General features: G+C 36.4%; 1 protein-coding gene across 3 annotated transcripts; it reads right to left on the bottom strand.

Annotated features, from left to right (window-relative positions):
* Positions 1-6,095, bottom strand: LOC107608724 (ABC transporter C family member 3). Of its 3 annotated transcripts, none has more exons than XM_021106892.1 (11): positions 5,509-5,599; positions 3,553-5,468; positions 3,349-3,435; positions 2,512-3,147; positions 2,224-2,388; positions 1,834-2,128; positions 1,501-1,715; positions 1,085-1,390; positions 805-868; positions 446-685; positions 1-354 (listed from the first exon to the last, which is right to left on the bottom strand). In XM_021106892.1, exons 2-11 carry the CDS (start codon positions 5,356-5,358, stop codon positions 230-232), a joined length of 3,939 nt encoding a protein of 1,312 aa, XP_020962551.1. In that variant the 5' UTR covers positions 5,359-5,468; positions 5,509-5,599; the 3' UTR covers positions 1-229. The 3 variants fall into 3 exon arrangements, with proteins under 3 accessions (XP_020962551.1, XP_020962552.1, XP_016165920.1); XM_021106893.1 differs by lacking the exon at positions 5,509-5,599 and having other exon boundaries at positions 3,553-4,517; positions 4,652-4,928; XM_016310434.2 differs by having other exon boundaries at positions 3,553-6,095.

Genomic DNA, 10,189 nt, shown 5'->3' with positions numbered 1-10,189 from the left:
TCTCTCTCTAAATTTTAATTTCAAATTAAACTTTTTAGAGTTGCACTTTTAAGATATTTCATATTTGCATTTATATGTGTTGGGTAGATTAGATATGGGCCCAGAAAGAGGCAGCCCAATATATGACCCATTATAGGCCCATCAGAGCTTCATTACATCTAACATGAACTGAATTCAAGTTATGAAACAAATTACATTAACTGATTTAACAGATTTCTCAAAAGAATCTTCATTGAACAACAGATTTATCAAAAGTTGACTTGGACCTAGTGGAATATTCAGCCACAAGTTGGGAAAAAGAAGAACACCTATCCTCTAGCAATTTTGAAGGTGACTCATACTCTTCAATAACTCCTGCATTATATAAATGGACAATGAAAAATCAGAAAATGGCAGATAAAAAAAACAGTTTAATTAGGAATAATAGGCACTTTATAGTTCTTGCCTTGATGAAGAAGCAAGACCATATTGCTGTCAAGAACAGAAGTGATTCTATGTGCAATGGTTATGATTGTAGAGTCAGCAAAATGCAGCTTAAGAGTTTGTTGAATCAAATTGTCTGTAGCAGTATCAACTGATGCAGTTGCTTCATCAAGAACCAATATCTTGCTCTTCTTTAGCAGCACCCTACCTAGGCACACCAATTGCCTCTGTCCCATGCTCCAATTTTCGCCATTTTCGCTAACTGCACATTAACAATAAAGGGTTGATGTACTATATAGATGTAATCAAGCTCAAGATCACCTAAGCTATAAAAGTTAGGTAAATTTAAATCACCATGTTCAAGAGAACTTAAACACAAACCTGGAGAGTCCAACTTTCCATCTTTCTTTCTAACTTCATCTCCAAGTTGGCACTTATCTAAGGCCTATACATTAAAGAATGTGAATGTGTGAATGCAATGACTCTATTCTTTGTATCTGTCACTTTGGTTGGATGTACAATTATTAAGAAACTTGTAGTAAAACTAATTTATCTTTAATGAAAAGAGAAGACAACAGAATAATTTTTAACACTTTTATAGATTAAGAGGATAATTAATAATTTAATAACAAACTTTAAGTGTTTAACAAACTAAACCAACCTCCCAAATTTGTTCATCAGTGTACTCTTCAAGAGGGTCCAAATTGTTTCTAACTGTCCCTTCAAACATGGTTGGATCTTGAGGAATAATGCCAAGTCTAGACCTCAAATCATGAAGTCCTACTGAAGATATGTTGATGCCATCAATCATAACTCTCCCAGCAGCTGGTTCAACGATTCGGAATAGAGTTTGTATGAGAGTTGATTTACCACTTCCTGTTCTTCCAACAATGCCAGTTTTCAATCCTCCATAAAATGTGCATGAGATTCCGCGCAACACAAGTGGAAGGTGTGAAGCATAACGAACCTTCATGAATCATTTCAAATATGGCACAATTTATAATGTTTTAGAAGCTAATTTCTAAGATAAATAACCATAACTTGTATTGCAAGAAACAAAACAATTTCGTAAAATACCTGCAAGTTTTGTATGTCAACTTCACCATATAATGGCCAAGAAGGATCTGGTCTATTTTCTTCTACAACAAGGGGAGGCTCACTAGGAACACAAGTATACTGCATAATCCTTTCGACCGATATGATCTTGTTCTCTAAGCGGCAAAGATTCCATACAACCCAAGCTTGCACCATGTTTAAATTTAGTCCATAGGTAACAGCTAAACCAGCAATGCCTTCAATCACAAAATTAGATACAAGTGAAAAAGAATATATAGAAGTTAAAGTTCTTCATTAATATGCAGAGTAACCTTTGAATTGTTTGCAAAATATCATAGTCATGTTGTTACATACTTGGATTTATGACTCCTTTTGGAATAGATACCAAGAATATCAAGGAAACTGCAAATGTGACTGAAGACAACATATCTAAGCGAAAGCACAACCATTCCATAGCACCAGTAACATTGAATTTCGGCCGAGAATATTCGTCCGAAAGTTTCATATTTGTTTCCTGAAATCTAGACTGCTGATCAAAGCTTCTAATGGTTGATGCACCAGAGATTGTTTCAGCAAAGTGTTGAATCACTGGCGCTTTGCATACTCCAACTAAGCGCGATAGTTCTCGCGCTGCTGGTAAGTAATATTGCTGCAGAAAATTTAAGTTCAGCACTACATATGTTAGTTCAAGATCATCCATAATATCACATTGTAAAATCAAGTTTTTCTGAAAAATAATGTTACCTGGTACCATATGCTGGCTGCAATGACAGGTATGAATACAAAGAAAACTTGCCATGCAACTTGAGACATCACTGCTATGATTCCAAGAAGCTGTATGAGAGTGAAGGCAACTGAACTAATTTGATTTGGAATGTCAGTATCAACAGCACTTTGGTCAGTAGAAGCCTGCATTAATAAATGTTGTATGAAATGTTATAATGAGATATAAGTACACAAATTATACCTCAAAAATTAACCATGGAAGGAAGAAAAAAAGATAAAGGGTCAAAAGAATGGAACATCACATACTCTATTGAGAATTCTACCACTTGGAGTAGAATCAAAGAATGACATTGGTGCGCGGAAAATGCAGAAGTGCATCTTATTGAATAACAGTGTAGCAGTTTTGTAACCGGCAGTAACAAGAAGCATAGCTCTAGCAAGAATGCAGAAAGAACTTCCAATAGCCAAAGCAACATAAACAAGTATAAGAGTTGATCCTTCAACAGGTGATGGATCCACATCTTGTGAGATTGGTGTAGCCCAAGTCATCCAATAGTTGCTTCCAATTTGGAGAGTTTGGAACAGAATCTGAGCCAACAATATGAATGGAACAAGAATCCCTCTATATGCTGTGGTGATGTATTTCCAATATATCAAAAACCCAACTTTACCTTTCTCTCTTTCTTCTTCTTGAACTAGCTGGCCTTTTAGCTCACTATGATCATTGATGTCTATTTTATTACCAATTTGATCATCTTTTCTTGCCTCTTTTTGTTCCACAACATGAGCATTAGAGACACTAATATCTTGTTCAAAGGTACTTGTTGAATCAAGTGTGGACAAAGCCTTTTTATGTGCACCAACAAGTTCCATAAAATCAGCTCCATTGTTAAGCAATTCAATATACTTTCCACATTGAGTAATTTTTCCATTTTTCATGACCTAACAACAAGGCATAACAACATCAAGGGTAGTAACTAATAAAAACCACTTTTTGAATAAATAGCAATAGAATTCCAGAATCAATTTCCAACCATGCTTTTTCACTTTCCTACTATTCAATTAACTAGCAGCATAAAAATTGTCATACAATATTAAGCTCCTAGAAATTAATCTCATAAGATTATAAGAACATATACTCACCAATATAAGATCAGCAGCAGGTAAGAACTCTACTTGATGAGTAACATAAACTACTGTCTTTGAACTCAAATGGCCTAACAAACATTCCTGTCAATCCACAAATAAATTAGAAAAAGATTAGTTAAAAAAAGTTATTCATATTTTTATATTATGCATAAGAGGCCAGATCATAGTGCACACGGTAAATAACAGAAAAAGAGTTACCTTAAAGAGATGAGAACCTGTATGAGCATCAACAGCACTAAAAGGATCATCAAATAGATATATATCAGAATCTTGATATAAAGCACGTGCTATTTGAATCCTTTGTTTTTGTCCACCACTCAAATTTATCCCACGTTCACCTATAATTGTTTGGTCCCCAAATGACAAAGTCTCAAGATCCTTCTTCAAGGAACAAGCTTCAAGAACCTTCTCATACTTTTCCCTATCCATCTTCTTACCAAACAATATATTATCTTCAATTTTCCCACTTTGTATCCATGGTGATTGAGCAACATATGCTTTCTTACCACACACTTTTAGAGTTCCTGAAACCTTTGGTACTTCTCCTAATATACAAGAGAGTAATGTAGATTTTCCTGATCCAACAGTGCCACAAACAGCAACTTTCATGCCATGAAAAACACTTAGATTTATGTTCTTCAATGTTGTAATTGAAGAAGATAAATCCCAAGAGAAGTTTCCATTAGTTACTTCAATAGCTTTATCAGAAGTACCTAATGGAAGCTTCTCTACAACATCGAATTGCAAGTCTTCGAGGCGAAGGAACGACGAAATCCTATCAAGAGAAACCTTAGTTTGTGCAATCATTGAAATTGTTTCTGGAAGATTGTATATAGGCTCTTGAAGAATTCTGAATGTAGCAAGTGCTGATAAGATTTTCCCTGATTCAAGTGGAATCCCTACAAGCATGCAGGTGCCAAAAGTAACAACAGAAACAAATGTTGGAGCACCCCAAAACACAAATGTGGTCATGGCTGAAGTGTAAACAAATTTTTTTAGCCACATTTGTTCAGTTTTTCTGAGTTGAATTATCTTAGATAGAAACTTCATTTCCCATCCTTGTAATTTGAGGATCCTCATGTTCCTAAGAACCTCTGATGTTGCCTTCATTCTTGCATCTTTTGATTCCATCAACTTTGTTTGGAACTTCTCTTGCAATGATCCTAAAGGAACATTTGCCAACATTACAAAAACTGTTGCAAAAAATGCAGCAATTGAAGCAATGCCAAGATTCTTATACAAAATCAACAATGCTAATGAAACTTGCAATACTACTAGCCATAAATCATGCATGTACCAACTGAAAACACCGATTCTTTCGGCATCAACCGTCATCAAGTTGATTGTCTCCCCTGAAGTATGTCCCTTTTTTGATTGACAAGAAAGGGTCAATGATTTGTTATAGATCATTGTCACAAGCAGTGCTCTGATTCGGATTCCGATTTGCTGCAACTTAAAGAACCAATGCCTTTGTGAAAGACATTCAACAATCTTTGCTACAAAAAATGCAGAAACCAAAACATAGCCCTGATTTTCATAGAGTTGTTTTCCATCAAGAAACTGAACAAAAGCATCAATAAGATAAGGACCAACATAAGAAGCCAAAGTGTTCAACAATGCAAGAAATGCAGTGAACAGAATCTCTTTCCATGCTGAAACTACTAACAATTTCACAAGCTTAAGAGTGGTTATGTGGTTTGTTCCACCACAATCTGCTTCAACCTTTTCCTTGAAAGCTGGAAAAGCTTCAACAACACTGTCTCCGGAATCTAGTTGTGGAACATCCTCAAGGTCTAAGATTTTCTTATTACCAAGAGCTATAAGAGAACCAATCCAAGAGAATGTTAGAATGCTGAAAATTCCAGCATTCAAATAAGGCGTAACGGTTTCTCCCCCTCTATTAGTCTCTTTTTTCTCCATGGAAGAAGCATGATCATCACCATTCAATAGAGGTTCCTCAATGGTGCTGATATCTTCACACTCATCATTCTTCACATAACACATAACATAACAGAAAAACAAGCCAACAAGAGTAGCTACCACATCAGAAACTATGCACTGAGGTGGTAAAGGAACATGTTTTTTGTATAGAATAAGAACAATGATGTCCACTATAAAGGAAGAACAAGAAACAAACAGGTAGAAGGCACACCAAATTCTGAATAGTAGTAAGGGAAATCTTATATGATCATTATGCATGGAAATAGCAAGAACACCCCAAGAAACGGTTTTGAGAGCCAAATCCAAAAGGGTAAAAAGCTTTTCTTGTGACAAACTAGTTCTATACCAAATGAAGTAGTCGATGAGAGAGAGGAAAAGGTTGAAAGCTGAAAAACCAACAGAACAAAACAGAGTCTTTTGAAACAAAGCTTTATTATTATTATTAGTTTTCTTATCTTTGGATTCTACTGTGATGATTCTCTTACAAAGCAATGTCACCAAAACCATTGCCAACAATAGAAGATGGAAAAAGGAAGACAAGGCATGAAGGAAAATGGGTTTGAGTAGAAAACAAGTGGGAAAGTGCATGAGAGAAGAAAATAAAGATGAAACAAACCACATTGCTTAGTTGTATGAAGCAATCAAACACAAACAAGGAATGAGGCTTATTATGAGGAAAAATGAGAAACTCTATAGAGGTATATAAAGGAGTTCTAACAGCTAAGAAATGTGAAACTCGTGTGAAATGAAAAGGTGAATTATAGAAGGGAAAAAGAAAGCAAAGAGAGTTAAAGGGTTAAAGGGGAAAAGCATGCATGGATAAAGCTATGTATACGTCAAAGTTTCACATTGATTATAAGAACATATTAAATAAACATTTGTATAATAATTATAGGAGGTTCTTATAGTTTTTGGTTAAATATACTTTGTATATTATATAGTAGTAGTAATAATAAAAGTGACATAGTATAAAGAGGCTCAAGAGATTCTTTGCATGCTTTAGTTTAATTGGAAAAAGAGGGGGTTTCTTTGCATTGGTTGTCACCTAACGTTTTTGATTAAAAATGTTGGAGTTTTGACCCATTGCTTTTGTTAAAGGACACTTTCTGTATATATATAGCTCGAATTTTGATATCTCTTTATTTAATTATTTTCTTTAGTTAAAAAAAAAACAGTTACTTATAAAAGTGAACTCCGCCTATGTTACACCTGCGATACATAGCCGGTCCCAAACCCAGATAAAAGAGGAGGGTTGTGTTAGGTCTTCGACAACTAACATAAAAATATAGTAGAACCCCCATGACATGAATCAAAGACATTATTGCGCTAAAGTTAGGTCGTTGCCCGGAAGCAATGCGCTGTATGGCTCGAGTACGGTGTCAAATGAGCAAGAATCGCTGCATCGGTGCCCGGATGTAGTGTTAAATGAGCAAGGGTTCTCGCGTTTTCGTGAACGGACGAGGGTAATAAATAAACTAGTTCACAAAGTAAAAGTTAAAGGTCGAAGCGACAGAAGGTTGAGATTTGGGACATGGAATATAGGCACTCTAACAGGAAAGTCCATGGAAGTGGTGGACACTATGACAAGGAGGAAGATTAACATTATGTACCTACAAGGAACAAAATGGGTTAGTGCAAAGGCTAGGGAGTTGGATACTTCTGGTTTTAAACTTTGGTATACATGAAAGGTGAAGAATAGGAATGGAGTTGGAATAATTGTGGATAAGCAGTGGAAGAAGGACGTAGTGGATGTCAAGAGGGTGGGAGATCGGATCATCTCTATCAAACTGGTGGTGGAGGGAGGTGCTTTCCATGTGATTAGCGCCTATGCACCACAAGTGGGTTCGGACGAACAACACAAGATAAGGTTTTGGGATGATCTAGAGAGTTTGGTTCAAGGCATACCTTTGGAAGATAAGATTTTCTTAGGAGGAGATTTAAATGGCCATGTTGGGAGAGAAGTGACTGGATATGGGAGTATTCATGGAGGCCATGGTTTCGGGGTGATCAATGTCGAGGGTAAAACTATTTTGGACTTTTCCTCAACCTTTGATCTTCTCATCGCAAATACATGTTTTAAAAAAAGAGACGGACATCTTATAACCTATAAGAGTGGCATGACAAGCTCTCAAATCGACTTCTTCTTGTTGAGGAGAGTCGACCGAAAATTTTGCATTAACTGTAAAATTATCCTGGGAGAGAGTTTGACAATACAACATAGAGTGCTCGTCATGAATTTTCACGTTGGGCAAAAGTTGAGGAAAAGACATCATACGAAGAACCCAAGGACGAGGTGGTGGCGGATGAAAGGTGAGGAACAAAGAAGCTTCCTAAGACATGTAGGAGAAGAGGCAAAGTGGGATGGGAATGAAAGCGCGAAAAAGATGTGGAGGGAGATGGCAGAAGTTATTAGAAGAACAGCAAAAGAAAGTTTTGGTGAATCTAAAGGAATAGAACCAAGAGACAAGGAGTCCTGGTGGTGAAATGCGAGTATACAAGAAAAGATAAAGATAAAAAGGGAGTGCTTTAAAGAGTGGTCTTTATGCCGCAACGCAGATAACTGGAAAAAATACAAGGCGGCTAAAAAAGAGACAAAAGTGGCTGTAAGTGAAGCAAGAACAAGAGCATATGAGGGTCTCTACCAGTCTTTGGGCACGAAAGAAGGAGAAAAAGGTATATATAGAATCGCAAAGAGCCGGGAAAGAAGAACGAGAGATTTGGATCAGGTTAAGTGCATAAAGGATAAGGATGGAGAGGTGTTGGCTCAAGAGGGGAAGATTAATGAAAGGTGGAAGAGCTACTTCTACGAGTTATTTAATGAGGGACAGAAGACTCTTCCGAGCCTTGGTCGATTATGCACAAGGGAAGAAGATTAAAATTTTGACTACTATCGAAGGATTCGAGACTTTGAGGTAAAAGAGACTCTAAAGCAGATGAAAAATGGTAGGGCAGTAGGACCTGATAATATCCCGATTGAGGTTTGGAAGGATCTTGGAGAAAAAGGCATCAACTGGTTAACCAAGCTTTTTAATGAGATTTTAAGGTCAAAGAAGATGTCTGATGAGTGGAGAAAGAGCACCTTGGTACCTATCTACAACAATAAGGGGATATACAAAGTTACAGAAACTATAGAGGGATCAAGCTTATGAGTCATACTATGAAGTTATGGAAAAGGGTGATAGAACGGAGGTTGAGAAAAGAGACACAAGTAACGGAGAACCAATTTGGATTTATGCCAGGCAAATCCACCACTGAAGCGATATACCTATTAAGAAGGATGATGGAGAGGTATCGTAGTAATAAAAGGGATCTACATATGGTGTTTATTGATTTGGAAAAAGCGTATGATAGGGTACCAAGGGAGGTCTTATGGAAGGTTTTAGAAAAGAGGAGAGTAAGGATCGCATATATTCGGGCAATTAAAGACATGTATAATGGGGCCACAACTAGTGTGAAGACTCAAGGTGATGTGACAGAGGAATTTTCTATTGGTATAGGATTACACCAGGGATCATTCTTAAGTCCATACCTTTTCACATTAGTCTTGGAAGTGCTCACAGAGCATATCCAAGAGCCTGTGCCATGGTGCATGCTTTTTGTCGATGATATCGTCCTTATGGGAGAGTCAAGGGAAGACCTAAATAAGAAGTTGGAGTTATGGAGAGAAGCTCTAGAAGTATATGGTCTGTGCATAAGCCGTAGCAAGACGAAATATATGGAATATAAGTTCAGTCTGAGAAGGAAAAACACTAATATAGAGGTGAAGATTGGAGAAAACATCCTACGAAAAGTTAAAAGTTTTAAGTATCTTAGATGCATCATACATGATAATGGAGAGATTGAACATGATGTAAATCATAGGATCCAAGCAGGTTGATCAAAATGGCAGAGTGCATCTGGTTTTATATGCGACAAAAAAGTGCATTTAAAACTTAAAGATAAATTCTATCGCACCGCTATAAGACCGGCTATGCTCTATGATACGGAGTGCTGAGCGGCTAAAGGGGAGCACGAACATAAGCTGAGTGTGGCAGAGATGAAAATGTTGAGATGGATGAGTGGTCATACGCGATTGGATAAAATAAGGAATGAAGATATAAGGGAGAGAGTTGGAGTAGCACCCATTGTGGAAAAGATGGTTGAATCGCGTCTCAGGTGGTTTGGACATGTGAGAAGAAGACCGATAGAACATCCAGTCAGGAGGGTGGATGAGATAGAAGATGGACAAAGGTCGAAAGGCAGAGGAAGACCTAAGAAGACAATCCATGAGGTGGTCAAACGAGATCTACATGTAAACGGTCTCTCTGTAGACATGATACATGACAGAACACAATGGCGTTGTTTGATTCATGTAGCCGACCCCACTTAGTGGGACAAGGCTTTGTTGTTGTTGTTGTTACTACTTATAAAAGTGAACAAAATTAGTTTTGAATCACAAAATGTTGTTTCAATATATCTATAGATTTGACAATGCTCTGAATATTCATAGACAAAAATAATTAATTTCATTCATTCATGTGTAGATAAGTGGATCAAAATGAAAGTTTATTCATCTATAGTTTATTTTTAGGATTTANTTTTATATTTTAAATGAATTAAATTTAATATAGACTCCACCTATTTTTTAAATGTGTCTATACAAATAAAAAAATATATCTGTATATAAATTTAAATTCACAATTAATTAGTCCAAAATTCACTTACTCATAAACAATTCAGTATAATTTTTCTCTGATATTTTCTCGGACACAAGCAACACAGAGGAAGTTATTTTCTTAAAAAAGCTCAAGTCATTTTCTTTCATTCATGGCACATTTTCTTTCATTGGACACTACACACAAGTACACATATATGTAATCTTAGTTTCTAAGTATGCTTATAGGTGGTGCATTAG

The sequence above is a fragment of the Arachis ipaensis genome, chromosome B07, assembly GCF_000816755.2.
Source record: "Arachis ipaensis cultivar K30076 chromosome B07, Araip1.1, whole genome shotgun sequence".
Lineage (NCBI taxonomy): Eukaryota > Viridiplantae > Streptophyta > Magnoliopsida > Fabales > Fabaceae > Arachis > Arachis ipaensis.
This window is presented reverse-complemented; position numbering and strand designations above follow the sequence as displayed.

Bases quoted from the DNA above. Each gene is read 5' to 3' on its own strand.
- LOC107608724 (XM_016310434.2), bottom strand. From the start codon at position 5,916: ATGTGGTTTGTTTCATCTTTATTTTCTTCTCTCATGCACTTTCCCACT. The intron at 3,148-3,348 runs GTGAGTATATGT...CCTTGTTGTTAG, and splicing joins CTGCTGCTGATCTTATATTG to GTCATGAAAAATGGAAAAAT. The intron at 869-1,084 runs GTTGGTTTAGTT...TTTAATGTATAG, and splicing joins CTGATGAACAAATTTGGGAG to GCCTTAGATAAGTGCCAACT.